At 48.8% G+C, this 20992-nt stretch overlaps 1 protein-coding gene across 2 annotated transcripts; it reads right to left on the reverse strand.

The window, feature by feature from the left end:
* Positions 1–733: 733 nt before the first annotated feature.
* On the reverse strand, positions 734–20509 carry Bbs1 (Bardet-Biedl syndrome 1 (human)). Of its 2 annotated transcripts, none has more exons than XM_006531788.4 (17): positions 20210–20509; positions 19998–20074; positions 19841–19875; positions 17558–17830; positions 17002–17048; positions 16870–16908; positions 16699–16771; positions 14347–14478; positions 13056–13162; positions 11430–11550; positions 11136–11294; positions 8818–8887; positions 8117–8275; positions 6744–6877; positions 5509–5643; positions 4846–4932; positions 734–4614 (listed from the first exon to the last, which is right to left on the reverse strand). In XM_006531788.4, exons 2-17 carry the CDS (start codon positions 20029–20031, stop codon positions 4528–4530), a joined length of 1692 nt encoding a protein of 563 aa, XP_006531851.1. In that variant the 5' UTR covers positions 20032–20074; positions 20210–20509; the 3' UTR covers positions 734–4527. The 2 variants fall into 2 exon arrangements, with proteins under 2 accessions (XP_006531851.1, NP_001028300.1); NM_001033128.3 differs by having other exon boundaries at positions 738–4614; positions 20412–20483.
* Positions 20510–20992: the final 483 nt, after the last annotated feature.

A 20992-nucleotide genomic window follows, 5' to 3' on the forward strand; every position in this document is an offset into this window, starting at 1 on the left:
AATTCCCAGCATCCACATGGTAACTCACAACTGTCTGTAGCTCCCAAGATCTGACACCCTCACACAGACCAAGGCAAGACACCAGCGCACGTAATAAAAATAAATAATTAAAAATTATTTTTATGGTTCTTGCGTCTCTGCAATGGGTGAGATCACTGTGCAATATAGAATGCACCTTCACTTTTTTTACTTTCTATTTTAAACTTTTTATTTTATGCCTATGAGTACCTACATGAATGTATGTGAATCACGTGGGTGCCTAGTACCAAAAGAGGTGGTCAGATCCTCTGGAACTGGAGTCTCAGGCTATTGTAAATCTTGCCATACGGGTGCTAGAAAAGAAGCCCAGATCCTCTGCAAGATCAGCAACTGTTCATCCCTGAGCCACCCTTCCAGCTTGATTGTTTTATTAAATAAATTCATTATGAAATTCTATTTATATAGTAAAGAGAATAAAACAGGGCCCAATCTTGGGCCAGGACAGAGAGGCCAGACCACAGGAGTCTCAGGCTGTGCCCCTTAGGGGCTCTGCTGTGCCTGCAGATGGCCTGCACACCCTCTACAGAGAGGCCTGGGTTTTTGTGCAAAAACAAAATTTCACCCTCCACCTCTCCCCACCCCAGATGAAGGACTCTGTACTTTTGCTTTATTCTCTGGCCTCTGGTTCAATATCAGTTAAAGCCCCTGAGTGCTTCCTATTACCTCCCCCCCTACACACACAAAATAAAATAAATTCATTATGAGTTTTTGTTTAATTAGATGCTGTTAGGCTACTTACATATAAACAAATGCAAAACTTAAAGAGAAGAAAATATAAGAACTGAACACAGGAACTAAGAAAAACAGTTTGAAACGTAAGAAAAGCTTACAAAATTCTCACTCTTGGAAAACAAAGCAAAAAGATGACCATGAAAGAAGAAAATTAGGATCAATGCAGTCCTCTCAGTAGCGACCATCTGTCAGACAGAGCTTAACTGGAGCCCCAGAGAGAGAATAACAGCCAGCCCTGAGGAGGAATGCCCGTTACCCCCACCTCAGAGTAACAACTGGGACAGAGCACAGAAGACATGGGAGCTTCGCCTACAGGAAAACTGTTCCCAGCTTGTTTTACCACCCAGACTGTCACAACAGTGTCCAGACAAGCAGTGATATAAAGACTTGGGTGGTATCTTGTCAGGGTTCTCTAGAGTCACAGAACTTATGGAATGTCTCTATATATTATGGGAATTTATTGGAATGACTCAGGCTGCAATCCAACTAACCAACAATGGGCAGCTGTGAATGGGAAGTCCAAGAGTCTAGTAGTTGCTCAGTCCCATGAGGCTGGGTGTTTCAGCTGGTCTTTTGTATAAGCTGGAATCCTGAAGAACTAGGCTCCAACAGATGTGCTGGCAGGTAAGTGCAAGCAGGCAAAGAAGCAGCAAGCCTTCCTTCTTCCATTGTCCTTATTTATGGAGGCCTCCAGCAGAAAGTATGGCTGAGATTAAAGGTGTGCACCACCACGCCTGGACCTAATTTGTTCTGTTCCAGGCTGGCTTGAACTTAAGAGATCTGCTAGCCTCTGTCTCCTGGGATGAAAGGCAGGAGTCACCTTCCCTGGGCCTGAGCTTCTCACGGTCACTGTGCTCCAAGGTCCAGATCAAAGCCCGTGCCTTCCAGCCTCCAGCTCTGGAGCACAGGGTGCTCCAATTCTGGACTGTAGCTCAGGCCAGGTACAGTCAACGTGACAGCCAGGAATAACCATCACAGGTGGGTTTTAGAGTGATCTTACCCTGGGTACGTTTTACCCAATGAGGGCGGAAGAAGAAAGAAGACATGGGACCCAGGAATCAGGGGATCTAACAGGAGAAGGAATTCTCTTCTAGGGGAGTCTGCACAGAAGCAAGTTAGAAAGGAAGTGTCCCGCCCGAGAAATGAACTGAGATAGGATGGGGGGATTTTCCATGGTATATTAGAAAACTTAGCAATGAAAGAAAGAAAAGTCAAACCAAGTGCCAATTCCATGAAAACATCTAAAAGTTCAAAAATGGTTATAGTTAATTCTCACTTTACTAAGACTTTCACGAATCAATATAAACAGCAATGTAAACAGTGGGCACTGACTACCTAAAGCATGGAGAGCAGGGGAGGGGTCTCAAGAGCACCAAACGCTTATCTGCTGCAACAGGGATCAACAGGTAATGTCTAAGGACTCTTGCCAAGGACCCAGCACCCATACTGGGCAGCTCACAACCACCTGTAACTCCAGCTCCTGGGGAATCCAAGGCCCTTTTCTGGTTTCTTTGGGCACCTGTATCCACCCACACACATAATTTTAAAAGAATCTCTTTATATATATATATATATATATATATTTTTTTTTTTTTAAAATAGTTAATGGCTGGGTGGTGGTGGCGCACGCCTTTAATCCCAGCACTTGGGAGGCAGAGGCAGGCAGATTTCTGAGTTCGAGGCCAGCCTGGTCTACAGTTGAGTTCCAGGACAGCCAGGGCTACACAGAGAAACTCTGTCTCGAAAAACCAAAAAATAAAATAAAATAGTTAATGAAGATGGCTGTTGTACAGGAATGGTCCTGTGGAATGGGAAGAGGGCATTTTACTTTAAATAGTCTATTCCAGGTCATTACATAGGTGTGTGTTTTAAAATAAGTATTATGTTAAAAAAAGATAGACTCTTCTCATCCTTAAGGTTCAGTTTCCTAGAACTCTGACTTCCGTGAGTACTGGACACTCTGCACCGTTTATGCTTCATGTTCTTTTATGTGCATAAGGTGCATGGCATACATTTCTTACTAGGCAAGCATAGTATGACACTGTGTTTTATGGTAGGACCTGGTCATATGTCTCACCCCTTGTATCATCATGAGTAGCTATGAAGAGTGCACACATCAAATATTTTTGTTCTGATTTCACAGCATGACTTGGGTGAAAGGGACTGGGATGTCATGATCCAACCTGGCCCCATGAGAGCACAGCCCCGCTCACATGACACAGTGACAAGGGCTCAACAACTTGGACAGGCCTTCCTGTTTACTGTGCAGGATAGGCTGGGGTTTGTGACTCACAGCAACATTCCCTGCCCTCTCCCATCTTCAGTTAGACCTCCAGCGTGGTCCAGCTGTGCCTCACTGGATGATGCACAAAGAACCCTTTGCTCTCCTTGCTCAGGTAGTACTGTCTTGAGGGGGATGGGCAATATGAGAACGAGGATGTTTCTTTGGTCCAGACCCACTGTCTCTTAGCCTGGGCCCTGAAGTACCCTTTGAAAGGGTCACCCTGGTCCCCGAGTGGGCGCAGAGGCTGTTACTGGGCAGTGGTGGTCAGCTTAGGTTTTGTGGACAAAGCTGTGCAGTTGAGTCTCGCCTTCTTGGAGCAATGCTTCCCTTTCTCCTGAGGAGCTGCCAAGCTCTAATGGTGCCAGAGCTGACAACGGCTTAGAGTTAATCCAGGCAAGTCTCTTGTACTGGAGAGGAGGTGGAAGCTTGCAAGCCTAAGCTGGGTGCCACACACCAGGCTGAACCTGATCAGACTGGGGAAAATGTTGCTCTCCATGGAGCAGGGCTCCTGCTTCTCAAGTGATTCAGAACAGCCTCTGAGGAGGGCCAGGGGCCCTGACCCTTGAGATCTAAGCACATCTACCTTCAGTCTTCGGCTTTATGCCACACCCCTGGTGTGCACCTTTTCCGTGAGCTCAGGCATCTTCTGGCCACTGCACAGTGAACATTCCACCCTCAGGACCATCTCGGGCTCCTGGACCTAAGTGCACTCTGACAGGCTCTTGTCGGCATCTGCCTCTTGGGTCACTTCCCAGGTCCCAGGTCCAGACCTCTCCCAGTGCCACCAGCCCCAGCTCCGCTATCTAGCTCCGCATTCCATTTCAGAACAGTGCCTCTGGCCATGAGCACCCATGTCGGGAGCAGCTGCTGGCTGTGTGGCTCTAGCTCCTCACACGGACCCCGTCTACTTCTGGCACCAGCTCCTCTGGCAATCTCTGTGGCTCGTCTAGGACCTGGGGACAGAGCCCCATGACTCCTGGGCTTCAGGGTAGAAAGTGGAGCCCCTCTTCAGTTGAGAAAGCTTAGCACATGTGCCTATAAACCAAGCTGGCAGCACCCACACCCCTGCAACTTCAAAGGACAGCAGAGGATCAGTACCAGCCGACATCTAAGCCCTCGATCAACTGTGCTCTTGATCTGAAAGAGGTGAGTGGAAGGAAGGACGGACGGACTGAGGCTATGCTCGCCCTGACCACCTCACATCTCTTCCTGGGACCTGGGGAGTAGCAGGCAGCCGGAACTGAGGGACAGGGCTTGAGTGGGTTCCGAGGAGGAGGAGCTGATTCCGAGCACCCCGTGTCTTGTTGCTCAGGTCACTGGCAGAGGTGGGGAGCAAGGGACTGTGTCAGAGAAGAACAGGGAGCTGCTGTCTCACTACATTGCTACCGGGGGAAGTAGTCTGGCAATACTGGAAGTCACTGAATCCGAAAGGCTCCATTTTGTTTGTGGAGACTTGAATGCTGGCGCAGGGCTCAGGCAGCTGCCAGACCCTCACTCACAGGCATGTTGATGTGGGCACTCAGCAGGGGAGCACTCTGGCCTTCCCGAAGCACTAGCACCTAGGGAGGGAAAGACAAGGCAGAGGGGGCAACTTGACCTCCCCTCTTCACTAGCAGCAAATCTGTCTGCTGGCTCAAGTGACAGGCTCCCGGCTTACCTGCCAAAGGAATGGCAAGGCTGGGGGTCTCTGCTGTGCTAACACCCTATCACAGCCCTGGGTCCCATAGTCTTCTCCAGCCTCATCCTACTGCTTCCCCAGGGTCCCACTTGCCTCTGAAGTAGCCACCTACCTTGATCATGTCTGAGATGCCCTTGCTACTGAGACTCTCCACAAAGGTTTCCAGTGGGTAACTGAGTCCTGGTACCAGCAAGGGAACCTATTTGGGGAACAGAAATAGATTAGCCCTCAAAGCCCACACACCTAGGCAGCATCTGACAGATTACAAAGCAGTTATGGCTGTCCTCTCAGGATGCTTCAGCCTGGGCAAGCATGACCAGCCAGCTCCAGGGAACAAGGTGCAGGGAGGGGAAGAGCATGCCTCGGGCCCACGTGTCTGTGGTTAAGCCCAGACTCCTCTCTGTTCCAGAGTTTTGATTATTGTTTCTCCCAACTTGAGGACCCCTGGGCCCTGGGGGAACCGGGTCCTTTGCTTCTGTCGTGATTGGGGCAGAGAGTGGCTCCTTTTCTTCAGCAGGAACAGCTGGGAAGCAGCCTGCCCTCTCCAATCAGGGGTGCAGAGGAAAAACTCACACAGCTATTTTCCAGCCCATCCTGTGTGGCTTCCTGGGGTCTCTCTGGCTGGGAGAAAGGTGGTGGAGGCAGGAGCTGAGTCTGGTCTCTGTCTTGTGTTGGTCTACTGGTCATTCCCTTACTCTTACTGCAACTTACTATGGGCACTTTATTAGCTCCAGCCCTGCCTGTTGGAGCCCACGTCAGCGTGAAGATCTAGTACCTTAAAGAAAGCCTGAGGCAGGGCATAGAGCGCCTTGTTGTACAGGAAGCAGACATGCAGCCCCAGAACGGGTCGAGCCGTTGAGGTATTCTGCAGGTGAAGTGTGAGCTTAAAGGTGGGGCCCAGGCCTTGAACCTGTGGAGAGAGTAAGATAGAGAGGCCCTTAGGACCCATTGGCCTTGAACACTGAATATCACCATCATGCCTGCTGCCTCTCCATCAAGGGCCTCCAAGATACTCGTCTCCAGTTCCATCGCTCTGCTTCTTAAAGGGCCCAGAAAGACACAGATCAGGGAGGGGTTTGATGGAGTCTAGTTAGCAAGATCAAGTACAGCTGGCTCAGGGCTGCAGCTGTGCTTATCACTGGCCCCAGGCACGACTGCCTAACTTCCCATCCTGGTGGCTCAATGATTTAAGGGCCACCTCCTCCCATTCTAAGGGGCTCAGGAACCCTTTCTTCTTCTGTATCTAACCACTTTCTTCAGAAAAGAAACAACTGAAGTTGGGCATGGTGGCACATGCCTTTAATCCCAGCACTGGGGACTGGGATGGCAGAGGCAGGTGGATCTCTGAGTTCGAGGCCAGCCCGGTCTACACAGTGAGTTCCAGGACAGCCAGGGCTACACAGAGAACCCCTGTCTTGGGGAGGAGGGAGAAAAAAAAGAAAAAAAGAAAAGGAGCAATCAGAATACAGGTGGCTCTGCAAACACTCAGAACTGGTGAGGACCCTCAGGCTTGTGTATGTGTGTGTGTATGTATGTGTTTGTGTATGTATGTGGGTGTGGGCATGCATGTGTGCAGCTATGTGTATACCTAGGGTTGGGTCAGGGTGAACCTTCCCTGTACCAGGCAGTCCTGATTCTGTAGGCTGCCCATGCCAACAGAAATCACTCTATACCCTCATCTGTGGCCAGGAGAGTCCTTCCAGGTTCCTGGGATGTACAGTGTCCCACTGTAACTACTCTGTGCTGATTATATCCAGTTCCTGCCAGCTCCCAGTGTGTCTGAGGTACAGCATGGAACAAGAGCATGTGCGCCTTTGCAGCAGCACAGAAGAGGAGAGTATAGAAGGCTGAGCAGCCCCCTTAGGAGGACAGGGGTTTTAGGTTTAGATCTGTGAGGAGGTGAGATGGGAGCACAGGGCTAGGTGGCTTGGCAGTGGCTCTGGGTGCTTACAGTGCAGCAGGGAGGATGCCACTCACCCCTACCCTAATGTCCCTACACTGGATACGCACCACAGCATGCAGCTTGAGGGGCTCGCGAGCTGTGGTTGACATGGGGCTCAGGCTGGACTCCAGGGCCTGGACATAGGCTCTGGCAGCTCGCAGGCGCAGCAGGTAGAGGTCGGTCTGGAAGGTCCGGTGCATGGCTGCAGAGGCAACAGGAAGCAGTGAGAGGCGAGAGCATTCTTGCTTAGATTACACGAGAATAGGAAAAGAAGGCATGATGGGATAGGCAAGGCAAGGCCTGCAGGTGCTGGGAAGACTGGGATAGGGAGGGCCATGCTGGACGCTGTGGACCACACTCTACTCCTTCCTGGTTCTCCTACCACCTCTCTGCTCACACAATCTGTCTCCATCCCTGCTCCTCTTGTTCAGCCCTCAAGACTAAATTTCAGTTTCAAGGCTGATTTCGGCCTTGGTCTTCTCTCCTACCATCTTGTTCTCTAGATAGCATAGGACTTTCCCTGACTCTGCCACCCCAAAGAACACCAGCTTCCAGCTCCTAAAGGCTTTGAACTTGTTTCCATATCCACGCTCAGTCCCAGATGTGCAGACACTACTGTGTGGTGTGTCTCTGGCAGCTGGTGGGTGCCCAGGCCTGCCTCTGCTTTGAACTACCTCTTAGTCATCTCCATCTAAGGTCCTCTCCATGCCAAGCTCAACCACCCACCCACTGCCCCCATCCATCCCTAAGTCCCCTTGTCAGCTCAATGACCCTTCTTCAGACCCACCTCCAGCTGTGGCTAACTGCATTGGCGCTGAGTCCTGAGGTTGCCTTGGGCCTCCGTCAGGGTCTCACTATGTGGCCAAAGCTGAGTGTGATCCTGACATGCTGCTACCTTCCACCCCCCACGAGCTAGGCTCACACGTGTGTGCCACCACAGCCATCATGAAGGCAGTTTTACAATTTTCTAGGCCCCCGAGATCTTTCAAACATTGGACCACCAACCAGGCAGCATACACCAGCTGATATGAGGCCCCCAACACACATACAGCAGAGGACTGCCGGGTCTGGGTTCAGTCAGAGAAGATGCACCTAACTCTCAAGAGACTGAAGGCCTCAAGAAGTGGGGAGGTCTGATTGGGTGGGAGGTGAGGACATCCACGTGGAGACAGGGGTGTGGGGAGGAGGTATGGGATGTGGAAGAGTCAGAGGGTGGATGGGGAGTGGGTGGAATAGAATATGGAGTGTAAAACATAAATTAATTAATTAAAAAAAAAAAAAAGAGAATTTCTACATCTGAAAGTAACTGCCTCTGGTGCTCTCGCCAGCATCACCCTCTGCCATGAGGATTAGTCTGTTACCTGAGGGCTTTCCCACTGGCTAAGATCTCACTCACGCCCCAGGCACCCAGTGGGACTCTGTGTTCTTCCCTAGGTCTCACCTGTGCCAGCTTCCCGCTCCCGCAGGGTCTGATCCACATACAGCCGGGTCTTTCGGGGCACACTGAGTTTTGTGGTCTGTGCTAGCGGTGGGCCCACCTCACCCGTCCCTTCCACAAACACTGCTGTGCGCTTCAGGATCTTGATGATCAGGCCGCCACCTGAGACGTGGGCAAACAAAACATCCACTTCCCTGTCCTACCCCACATTCCCATTCTTCCCCAAACAACGGCACTCTTGTCCAAGCATGTCGGTCCTTCTGAAGAGACTCACTTTCTAGAAGACATGAAATATCTCAAGTCTGCCTGTTTTTTCCTCCTGAAGACAGGATCCATATAGCTTAGGATAGATTTGATCTCCCGATCTGCCTGCCTCCACCTTTCCAAGTGCTGCTATTATAGTTGTGTGACAGCACTCTTAGCTGTCAGCAGTCTCTTATCACTCACTCACTCAGCCACTATTCATGAAGAACTGAGATGTTCTTGGCGCTCAGGTAGATGCTGAAGGTACAGGCTGGAGAGGCGCTGCCTGACCAGGATTAGCTCCTTGGCAAAAAATCCAACTATTATCATCTGATCCAATCGTACACAGGGCATGTCCACAGGCCTGGGGTCCCTCTGTCTCTATCCACGCCCCTCCTTCCCCACAGAATCTCATCTCCCTCACTCCAGTTCCACTGTGCTCCCCAGATCTGAGTCCTCACCTCTAGTAGTCATGATGAGGGTGTTGTCTTCTCGCCCGTATCGGCCAAAGCACAGGCTGGTTACTGCATCCTGCGGGGGAACCAGACTTTAGCTGGGAAAAGATCTTGAGAAAGAAAGCAAGACAGGCTGGAGGGGAGAGCCCAAATCAAAGTTCAAATGCGAAAGGCGTGGGAGAAGCACAGCAATGTTGCCTTGGAAATACTGCTTGGATTATCCACTTCCCTTCTAATCTCCCTGGCTGTGCTGAAGTTCTACACTAAGCACCCCTACCCTCTTTGGTGGCCTTCTAATCAGTCTCCTGGGCTGCCTGATCCCCTGCACTGGGTCCTTGGTTACCTTTGCTGCCTTTCAAAACCACAACCCTCCAACGGCTTTTCCTCCGCTTAGCAAGATATTTCAGGTCCTCCAAATCAGAGTCCAGTCTGCCTTACCCAATCTCCTCTTTCATTCTCCCGACCCTGTACCTTCTCAGTACCACAGGGCCAACCACTGCTTCCAGATTTTATACAGTGACATCAAATCCCAGTAGGGAGTTAAGTTCTATGAGGTGAGAGGGTTTGGAGGGTAAAAGCTCTCACTGTGCAAGTCTGACAACCTAAGCTTAGTCCCCAGAACCCTTGGAGCCCATTCTTATTATTTTTTATTTTTTGGTTTTTTTTTTTTTTTGAGACAGGGTTTCTCTGTGTAGCCCTGGCTGTCCTGGAACTCACTTTGTAGACCAGGCTGGCCTCGAACTCAGAAATTCGCCTGCCTCTGCCTCCCAAGTGCTGGGATTAAAGGCATGTGCCACCATGCCCGGCTGGAGCCCATTCTTAAAACTTGTCCTCTGATCTCCACATGCGTGTGGTGGCACATGGACACACACTCAAAACATACTATTTATAGTATATTTAAAATATATACTATAAATAAAAATGAGTCCTGGAAATGGAGAGATGGATCAGGAGTTAAAGGCACTGGCTACTTGAGCAGAGGACCCTGGTTCAAATCCCACATCCACATGGTGGCCCCAGATCCAGGGGATCCTATGTCCTTCTCTAGCCTCTATGGAAACGGCATATGTGGTGCATAGACGGCATATGTAGGCTAGCAGCTATACATACAAAATTAATTAAAAAATAATCCCAATTGGTTATCCAATACCCAATAGTCAGCCCTGAAATTTAATATGTACTATATGGACTGATCAGATTGTAATAGTGTGTGTGTTTGTGTGTGTACTGATCAGATTGTAATAGTGTGTGTGTGTGTGTGTGTGTGTGTGTGCGCGCGCGTGCATGTGTAAAACAATAACAGCTAAAAGAAGAGACCATAATTTTGAGAGGGAGCAAGGAGAGTGGGTATGTGTAAAGGGTTGGAGGGCGGAAAAGGAAAATGATGAAATTAGATGATGAAGATGCTGAGGAGGAGGAGAAGGGGTAAGAGGAGGAAGAGGAAGAGGAGGAAGAGGAGAAACAGGGCAGAGTGGCACAAGCCTGTAATCCTAGCACCCAGCAGGCAAAGTCATGTAGAGCTTTATGAGTTAGAGGCCAACCTGGTCCATATAGTGAATTCCAGGCCAGCTAGAGCTTCGTAGTGAGACCCTATCCTTAGAAACAAAGACTTATTATGCCCCTCAGCTTTTGTTCACGCTGCTCCTGGTCTAGTGTTCCTCTGCCATCCATCCACTCGGGCCCTGAGTCACTCAGCCCCCTGCTTTGCTCTCACCCGCTCTGTGTGTTCATTTGTCTCTGACTGCTGTCACCACGGATAAACTCCCTGGAATCAAGTGCTTAGTCATTTTTATGCCCCTTTCCCTATCATGTGGCAACTGTACACATCATGAGGGGTTCAACCTGTATTTCTAAGGCCCATCCCTATGGGGTCAGGAGAGGCAGTGAAGAAGCAGGGCCGGGCAGGTGGAACACAAGCTTATGAGGCCTCCCCTGAGCTAAGGAGCTATGGCGATTAACGCTGCTGGAGGTAGGGGACTCATTCTTATTCAGGGGTGTTGCCACCAGTAAACTGGCCTTGACCCAGTAGATAAACCCACCCTATACACATGCAAACAGCCCTAGTTAAACTCAGTGGGTTATATGAACAAAACACAACAAAGCCCCATGAAAACAGGGAGCTCTGCTGGGGAAAAGGTATCACACGGAGTTGGGGGCGGCTAAGAAGGGACTGTGGGTGGATGGGATCAATTACATTCACGTATGAAACTATCAAAGATTAAATAAAAAATTAGAGAAGAAAATAAATAGGGCTCGGGTAAGGAGGAGGCAGCAGCAGCGGTGGCAGCAGCGGTGGCGGCAGCGGTGGCATGCCGTCTGCTCACCGGGGCATGGATGACATTGAGCAGGGCCTTGTCTCGGTAAATTCGGACTTCCCCATTGGCCAGAGCAGCCATGACAGCTTGCAGGCCTCGGGATCGCTGCTCCAGGAGGTTCATGGTCAGGATGGCTGCAGGCATCTGCACTGTCCACAGCTTCTTACCCTGGCAAGAAACAGCCAGTGTCCGCAGGGAGCTCAGGGCTTCACGCGGAAATAAGGGGTGGCTGGAACGGCAAGTAATGGACAGCTCTGGGCTCACAGGGCAGACAGCATGGAGGGGAGGGGCTAGAGACCGCACCTTGTGGGTGAAGCCATGCAGACTCTCTTGGGTGCTGCCCACCACCAGGACCTTGTGTACCCGGACCAGCCCCACTGGCTGGGCACTCAACTCGATGCAGTACTTGGGGTGTTTGGAGTCTCTGTGGAATAAAGACATGATCCCTCAGCCCACAGAGGTCTTGCATCTAGCTCCCTGGCTGACCCATCCCGTCTTAGCCCCCCCTAGATGAACCCAAGAGCCTGCCTGGTCCTGAGCAAATGGTGAGATCACTTCTCCACCTACCACTCAGAAGACGTGTGACCAGGCTTGTTTACCTACTGTCTCCTGCCCTTCACTATGGTGACAAATGTCCTGGGAATCCAGAGTTCTGAATGCATTTACCTTAGAGTGGTCTAGCCAGTGTTATTGGACTTGGAAAGTTTACTGGTTATCAGCAAAGGAAGGCCCATCAGTTTTCTGATCTTTCCTTAGTTTCTCCTTTTCCAAACAGAGGGGCTAATTTCTGCCTTTCAACCATAGCTGTGACCCACTTTCTCCAGGCTGTGTAAAGACTACATCTCCCTGGCTTCTGGGCTCTGGGAATTCTTCCTTCTTAGTCTTCTAAATGTTGGGACTACAGGTACACACCATACCTTCATGCCACCAACCCAGATGTTGCTTGTTTTCCCACTGAGCCTCCATTTCTTCACAATAAGTACTCATCTAACTTACATTATTTTTACTATATGTCTTCCCCAGGAAGCAGGAACCATATTTACAGCATTCCACTTACCAGTCAATCTCCAACCCCATGTACGGTACTGAATGCCTAGTAGATGCTCAATAAATGTCCTGAGTTAAAAGACTATCTGGAAGGGTGGAAAGCTGGCTCAAAGGTTAAAAGTACTGATTGCCACTGGGCAGTGGTGGCGCACACCTTTAATCCCAGCACTTGGGAGGCAGAGGCAGGCGGATTTCTGAGTTCGAGGCCAGCCTGGTCTACAGAGTGAGTTCCAGGACAGCCAGGGCTACACAGAAAAACCCTGTCTCAAAAAATCAAAAAAAAAAAAAAAAAAAGTACTGATTGATTGTCCTTCTAAAAGACCCAGGTTCAATTCCCAGTCTATATCATTGCTTACAGTTAACTGAAAATCTAGTCCCAAGAGGCTGATGACTCCTTCTGGCCCCTGGATCTCACATGCATGTGGTATACAGACATGCACATGGGCAAAATACTCACGAACATAAAATAATTTAGCTGGGCAGTGGTGGTGTACACCTTTATTCCTATCACTTGGGAGGCAGAGGCAGGCGGATTTCTGTGAGTTCAAGGCTACAGAGGTCTACAGTGCAAGTTCCAGGACAGCCATAAGCACAGAGAAACTCTGTCTCAAACAAACAAACAAACAAACAAACAAACACTGTCTGGAATATCAAACGAATGCATGTGTCACATACATTATAAAACAATCTAATGAATACAAGAGATTGTATCTGCCTGCTTCCTCCACCGTCCGGCTGTGCCTCTCTCGTATTACAGTCCTCATAGCAGGCTCTTAGCCATGAGGCTCCTCCTCCTCAACCCTCAAATGCTCAGCTCCTCTTTCAATCTCAAATTCCAGCCTAAACCCCTGTTTATCTTGCAAGGGCCACAGCTGTCGCTACCTTCTCAGGATATAGATGCTCCCATTTCGGCAGGCAGCAGTCAACCGGAACTCCACATCAAACTGGCCGGAAACCTCCAGGAAGACAGGGACACTGGGCAGGCTCATCTGCAGAGAAAATGGCTCAAACCTACTAACCATGGTCGGAAGAAACTGTTAATTCTTGACTAAAATCCTGATCTCTTTGTTCACTTCCTACTGGTCACAGCTTTAAGTCTACACCATTTGGCTAAACCCTGCCACCTCCAGCAAAGTATGAGAGCGATGTAAGTAGAGATAAAGGCGTCTGAACAAGGGAGACCTTGGAGCAGCATTGATAACAGTGAGAATCATTTCCGTGGACACCAAGTGGCCAGGTAAATTGTATGTATGTATGTATGTATGTATGTACACATATAACTATATGGAGAAGGGCTGATATGAAGCTGCAGTGGTGGTATACCCCATAATACCAGCACATGGGGAAATGGAACCAGAAGGATCACAAGTTCAAGGCTATCCTGGGCTACACTGCAAAAAAAAAAAGACAAAACCAAAGAATAACGACAAAAAGGTTGGCGTGGTTTTGTAAACAAAGGAAGACACTAATGTTCTACAGTAACGTGAAGAGAGCAAACTGTCGGCTCTGCACATGAGCCTGCCTATCTAAGGACACTGTATGGCTTGCACTCACGGTCAACTTTACCAAACCTGGACTCGCAGAGAGGAGTTTCAGTTGAGGAGCTACCTAGGTCAGGTTGCCCTCTGGGCAGCTGTCTTGACTGTTAACTGAGTTGTCAAGGCACACCTTGAATGTGGGCAATATGAACTCACTAGTTGGGCCCTGAACTGTTTGAGTGGAGCAAGCCAGATGATGCCAGTGCTGACAGACAGCCTGCCTGTGTTCCTTCCTCTCTGCTCTCCACTGTGGATGTACTGTGACAGCTGCTCGAGTCCCCACCTCCTCCCTTCCCTGAAATGGTAAGCAATAACCCAGAGCTGTCAATCAAGCCCCGTCCTCCCCAAGTTACTCTTGGTCAGAGTGTTTTATCACAGCAGCAGTAATGAACTAGAAATATACCTGTCTATAAAACAATGTTTGAACCAAGGTAGACAACTAGTCCACACATGAGAACGTCTGGAAGGATCTCTGCTACACCTTTCACACCAGACTTAGGAGTGGTGAGCTTTTGGGCCATCTAGTCTTTCTTTATGCTTAGCTACACTTTCTGAATAGATGCTACCCACACTGGGAGAGCAGGAGGAGCACAGCCTGGACCTTGTATATAACCAGGGACAGACCTGATACTGACCTTGGCCAAAATGGTGAAGGCCTCAGGGTCCAGCACTAGGAGTTCCTTGCTCTCAGTGCCTAGCACCAGACAGGACGCTGCGTCCTCATCTGCCAGGTTCTTCTTCAGGGTGGTCATGGTGGTGATGACTGTCTGCAGAACATCCCACCGTGTTCCCAGATACCCCAGAGCCAGAGGAGAGAAGGAAAAGGGCAAAAGAGGAGCAAGCATGAGAATTGTACCTGGATGTTGATGGCAGAGGTGTTTCTTCTATAAATCTAAATGCTTAAGAGTAAGTATTGTTTAAGCCACTTATGAGTTACAGAGTCAAAACCAACTCGGCCACACATTTAAGAGCTGGGTGTGACTCACACTTGTAGTCAAAGAATTGTGGCAGCGGGGCCAGAAGATTGCTGGATGTTCAAGACCAGCTTGGCTTAAATCTCTAATTCCAGGATATCCCAAACTACCTAGCAAGACCTTGTCTCAAATAAGCAAACAAATACTCCAAACAACAAAAGCCATGTTTTAAAGGAAAATCCAATGACATGGGCACCTGCAGGCAGCAGGCACACATGCAGTGCACATGTGCACATTCGGGCAAACATTCATACACAGAAAATAAGAATTAAATGTTTCTTTTACAAACGTCTACAATCCAGGAGTGGTACGTGCCTTTAATCCCAGCAGTCAGGAGGCACAGACAGGTTAATCTCTGTAAATTCAAGGCCAGCCTGGTCTACACAGTAAGCTCCAGGATAGCTGGGACTATATAGTGAGACCCTGTCTCAAAAGCAAAACAAAATGATATACGTGACCACAGAAACGCGCTAGAAGGGAAGCCCGCGCGCACAGCCATTGGCTCTCCCCAAGCAGTGAGAGCAGAGCTTTTCTGGAATTTCTACAGTAGACACCTGTTCATCCTGTAATTATAACTGGACATCAAAAAGGAAGGCTTCTTTTTTTTTTTGGTTTTTCAAGACAGGATTTCTCTGTATAGCCCTGGATGTCCTGGAACTCACTTTGTAGACCAGGCTGGCCTCGAACTCAGAAATCCGCCTGCCTCTGCATCCCAAGTGCTGGGATTAAAGGCGTGTGCCACCCGGCTGGAAGGCTTCATTTTTAAAGAGTTTCTCTATGGAAACTAGCAGAAGCAAAATGTTTTTCTTTGAATGAATGTGTTGTATGCTGTACAGGCATCATTACAACAGCACGGAGGGTTGCTGAGGGGTGGTGGATACACATGGTGAAGAGAACCACTGAGGGTGGCGGTGCAGGCCTGCAAACTCAGCCCTGGGGGCAGAGGCAAGAGGATCCGTAGAGCAAAGCCAAACTCAACTAACGAGATGTTGTTACAAAAAGGCAACCGGCCAAATCAAACAAATGAAAAGAATCATAACCAACTAAATAATTAACGAGCTACTAAAATTAGAGTTCTTGGGCTGGAGAGATGGCTCAGTGGTTAAGAGCACCAACTGCTCTTTCAAAGGTCCCAAGTTCAAATCCCAGCAACTACATGGTGGCTCACAACCATCCATAATGAGATCTGATGCCCTCTTCTGGTGTGTCTGAAGATAGCTACAGTGTACTTACATATAATAATAAATAAATATTTGGGCTGGAGTGAGCAGAGGTCCTGAGCTCAATTCCCAGCAACCACATGATGGCTCACAACTATCTGTACAGCTACAGTGTGCTCATATACATAAAATAAATAAACAAATCTTTAAAAAAATTAGAGTTCTCAAAGGCTATGTAAGGCTCAAAATATGGTGTTCTCACAATGTTACTCAAGGGAAGCAGCATAAAATGCACATCTGCGAAGGAAATGCTCAGAATGGCAAGAAGAGGGTGTCTCCCTGTTAACTAGAAATGTAGAAGGCTCTCTGCTTTGAGACCCCAGACATTAGTGTCATTGGAAGGAAAACTACAGAGTGCCACTGGCCAGGCTCGGTGTTAGAATTAACTGCTCATTACGTGGTTTGTTTGTTTGTTTTAAACGGGAGCGTTTGGAGCTGGAGACACAGTTCTGTTGGTAAAGTGCTTGCCTGGCAAGCAGGAGCTGAGTGTGATCCCCAGAAGCCATGTCAGGAATGCCAGGCACAGTGACACATCCCTGTAAAACCAGTGCTGGGGAGGCTGAGACAGATGGATCCCTGTGGCCTCCTGGCAGGCTAATGTAGCCTAATTGGTGAGCTTTATGCCAAGAGAAAGCTTATCTCAAAGGAGATGGACAACATTCCTGAAGATGACACCTGAGGTCATTCTCTGTCCTCCACACCATGCACACACATGCACCTGGCTGTATATGAACACATACAATTTAAAAAATGTAAGCACCTTGATAGGGCAATAAGAAGAGAAAGGGTATACCTGGCGCTTGATAACCTTGGACTTGTGCTGGTTCACAAACGCCTCCATTTCACTCAGCTCCAGCTGCAGAAACCTGCACACACATAGAACAGGGACTGGCATGCCGTGGCCTGGCTGCCTCTAGTGTCGTCCACGGACATCCCCTCCACCCTGCCTGCAGTGGACTCCTACCTGAGTGACTGCACAGACAAAGGCACGTCTGCCTTTTCCCTGCAACGAGAATGGCCGACATGGCGGCTTTCATGAGGGCTCATAGGAGAGCTTTGGGATGAAGGGGTGCCGAGTGGGGAGGTGGGCTCTCACCTGATGTCCTCCAGCATCTCCTTCAGGGTTAAGGGGTCAATCTGGTCCTGTGTCAGCATGGGGAGAAGGGAGAGGCTGTGAGCTCTGGCAGCCATGACCTCAGCCAGCTCACTATGTCTCTCCTTGGGCTCGAGGGGCAGGTCGTCTTCTTTACTTTCTTCCCAGTGGCCTGGCACTCAACCCCAAGTCTGAGATCTTGCTTGGAATCCATCTCAGGACATGGTCACACCCATCATCCTCTTTATTGCTGTCTCTTATGTGTCCCTCTCTCCAGGGCCATCCCCACTCCCTCAGGTGAGCCTTTTCCCTCTCTGGTTCCTCTTTCTCCAATAGGTAGGAAGGGATGTAGTTCCTGCAGAGGGATCCGATGGCTTCTACTCTCCAGAGGACCTGGCTGGGTGCCGTCCTGGAAGGCACTGCTCAGGTCAGCACCTCACTGTTGTTCCAGAGCTGGGCTATGCCCACCTTCCACTACTGTGAGCCCACTCTCCTGAGAGTCTGGTCCTCCTCCTTCGGTGGCTGCTGTCTCTGAGTTCTTGTTTGCTATGTCACCTACCTCTTTGGCTTGGTTCCAAACGTCCTGTTCCAAAGGGTTTGGAGGTAACTGGGGCAGGCTGAACTTGAAGTAGGGTCTAAGGTTCTTATAAACATAGACACAAGGCCCTGAGGCGAGTGCCAGGGCAGGTGTCCTGGGCTCGTGTTGGTCCATGAGGAAGGTGGCAGCCGAGGCTGGCAGGGCAGGCAGTGGGCTCTCCGTCAGCACTGTGGGTCCTTTGAGCACCTTCAGGCGGGGCTGCTGCCCACCTGGGCCAAGGTCTCCCACCACCAGCTGCAGGCAGAAGAGACCATTCAGCATAAGGGCCGTCTCACTCACCCTTTCTGTCAGTGCTTACTAATCCATTCCCTCAGCAAAGTTACTTAGCTATTCTGAACTCAGGTTACTCTCTTGCAAAATGGGAATGCCTACCTCAGGACACCTGGAGGAAAACCAAATCCATCCTGAATTATAGGCCTGGCGAGTGCTCAGGGGCAGATGAAGGGTTTATCCATTCATTATTCATTCCTTTCCTTCTCCTGTGGTAGGGGATTGAACTTGGGACTTTGAACATAGCTGTAATGTTCTTCTCTATTATGAGGCTAAGATATATTTACTTTATATTTACATTGAAATGTTTTTTTTACTAAGGAAAATGTCCAATTATAAAGAACAGTAGAGAGAAAAGTATTATGGAATTCCACCGTAACATTAGCAGCCTCTATGGTCACCAGCCTCGTGATGATCTATGACCTCACTTCCCTGAGCTCTGTTTCCCTCCACACTCTAAATTACATATATGTATATGTGTGTGGGGACATCCATGCCGCAGCACGTGTGTGGAGACCAGAGGGCAACTTCCGGGAGTTGGTTCTTTCCTGCTATCCTGTTCATCCACGGGACTGCATTCAGGTCATCAAGCAAGCATCTTTACCTAATGATACTCCAGTGCCTATTCCCAGTCAAGATAGTTTCCCTTACACCAAAGAATCATATTCACCTCGGCAGCACATATACTAAATCGTGAATGATATAGAGAAGATTATTAACATGGTCTCTACTCAAAGATGACACACAGGAACTGGGCAAGCCTTTAATTCCAGCACATGGGAGGCAGAGGCAGGGAGAATTTCTGTGAGTTGGAGGCCATCCTGGGGCCTGGACTATGTATTGAGTTTCAGAACAGCCAAGACTACTACAGAGAAAAACTTTGACTAAAAAAAAAAAAAAAGAAAAGAAAAGGTTTGTGAATCATTTCCTATTTAAAGCCTATTATTTTGTATTATAAACTGAAAAGTTAAGCAATAATGATTAGACATAAAGAACTGGGACCTGCAGTGGGTAAAGGTGCGCACCACCATGTCTGATGACCTAACCTCAGTTGCTGGGACCTACATGACAGGAGAGAACCGACTCTCAAAGGTTGTCACCGGACCTCCACACTGCATGCATCCTTCCAACACTAGATAAATTCATTTTGATGCTGTGTTTTGGGATGCAGATTGCTCTGTTTGTTAGTTCGCTTTTGTTTTTTTGTTTTTGATGCAGTTTCACTAAGCAGACCTGGCTGGCCTTGGACTTCACAGGTCACCCTCAAACTCATGGATCGCCCTGTTTCTATTGCCCAAGTGCTGTGATTAGAGGCAGGCACTACCACTCCTGGCCCTCAAATTATTTTTTAGAAAATCATATGTCAGCAGGGCAGTGGTGAGGCATGCCTTTAATCCCAGCACTTGGGAAGCAGAGGTAGGCAGATTTCTGAGTTTGAGGCCAGCCTGGTCTACAGAGTGAGTTCCAGGATAGCCAGGGCTACACAGAGAAACCCTGTCTTGAAAAACAAACAAACAAAGACAAAAAAAAGAGAGAGAGAGAGAGAAAATCGTATGTCTTGGTACTATAAATCCACAACATCTTGCTGTTTAACCTCTGCAGATCATGTTATAAAATTAATGTTCACTTTCCAAATTACTAAGAAATTCTGGGGTTAGAGAGATGGCTCAGCAGTGAAGATCACTGGCTGTCCTTCCAGAGGATCCTGGTTCAAACTCCAGCACCTACACGGCAGCTCTCAACTGTCTGTAAATCCTGTTGCAAGGGATCTGAAACCTTACACAAGCACACACACAAGCAAAGCACCAACGCACACAAAATAAAAATACATCGTTAAAAGAAAGAAGTTGCAACGAAGTGTGCCTTTTTAGTACTGATGAGTTCCAGAGTATGTTGAGCCTCTTTGCAAATCTCACTTCTGAGTGTCACACACACACACACACACACACACCACTCAACTTTCTGATTGCCTACCTTGTACTCCCCATCGCCATGCAAATCTGCCAGTGCTAGAAAACACAAAAGGGTCGAAAAGGAGTCTCAGAATCTCAAAGATTTCTCCATGAAACCGTTCCCTGTTCCTCCCATCCTCCTAGAATCTGGGTGTCCCTAGATATGTCTAGAGACTCACACAGGCAGGAGGAGAAGGTGTGGATGTTGGCCATGGGGTCGTAGTGTGCGTCCAGCCATTTAGAATTGGCTTCGTTGCTGAGAGGGAAAAAAGATAGTTGGAAAGTGAGCCCCATGACGAAATAAATAAATAAATAAATAAATAAATAAATAAATAAAATCTCTAAGCGAGATGACGCCTGAAACAGAGCACGAACATCGAAAGGATAATACCAAGTCTAGATCTGAGCTCAATTGGCGCCCGGAGTGACCAGCCAATCACATACAGATACTTCTTGGCCATCAGCTTTCTTCTGATTTCTAAAGGGCCCTCCCAGAACTTCCACCGCTGCTCGAAAGCAAGAGCCCAGAACCCGCTACCAAGCACCATCTATTCATCTGAGGGAAAGGAAGCGGTGAGGATCCGGGACTTAACCTCTCAGCTCGCCCGCTGTCAGAATCCGATGAAGACGCCGCAGCCATTTTCCCAGGCGTCGCCTTGGCAACCAGCTCAGCCATCGCGCAACACCCAATAGAATCCGGGCATCCGAAAGCACAGGAACAAAGGTTCCGGGGTAAAATTGTCCCGGCTGGGACCAAATAAGCACTGGTTTCCTTGTCCTATGCAATGTTGACTTATGGTTTCTGCATTAAAGACAGGGGCCTGGGCTTTGAGGCCTGGGGAGGAGCGCTTTTTAGGGATTAAGACTAGACTGAGAAACAAATTAATGGGTGAGGATCTCATGTTAGTGTGTTACGGTTCTTTGGCTCCGGAAACATTTGAAAGTACAAGAGTGCTTGCTGCTCTTGCAGAGGACCCTGGACTGCTCAGCACCCACATGGCAGCTCACAATTCTGTAACCGTAGTTCCAGGGCATCTGATGGGGTCTTCTGGTCTCTGCTACCACCACCACACCCATGAAGAAAATGCACACGAACACACAAATCTTAAGAAATATGTCACAAAGAAGAGCTCCGGAACACGTTGTGAGTTTGTGCATTCCTTTGGAAATGATA

The sequence above is a fragment of the Mus musculus genome, chromosome 19, assembly GCF_000001635.26.
Source record: "Mus musculus strain C57BL/6J chromosome 19, GRCm38.p6 C57BL/6J".
Lineage (NCBI taxonomy): Eukaryota > Metazoa > Chordata > Mammalia > Rodentia > Muridae > Mus > Mus musculus.

Coding starts and splice junctions, on each gene's coding strand:
- Bbs1 (NM_001033128.3), bottom strand. CDS start 20,458: ATGGCTGCGGCGTCTTCATCGGATTCTGACAGCGGGCGAGCTGAGAG. Junction 17,049..17,557: donor TTTGGAACCAAGCCAAAGAG/GTAGGTGACATA, acceptor ATGCTGACACAG/GACCAGATTGACCCCTTAAC. Junction 8,888..11,135: donor TCAATGTCATCCATGCCCCG/GTGAGCAGACGG, acceptor GTTCCCCCGCAG/GATGCAGTAACCAGCCTGTG.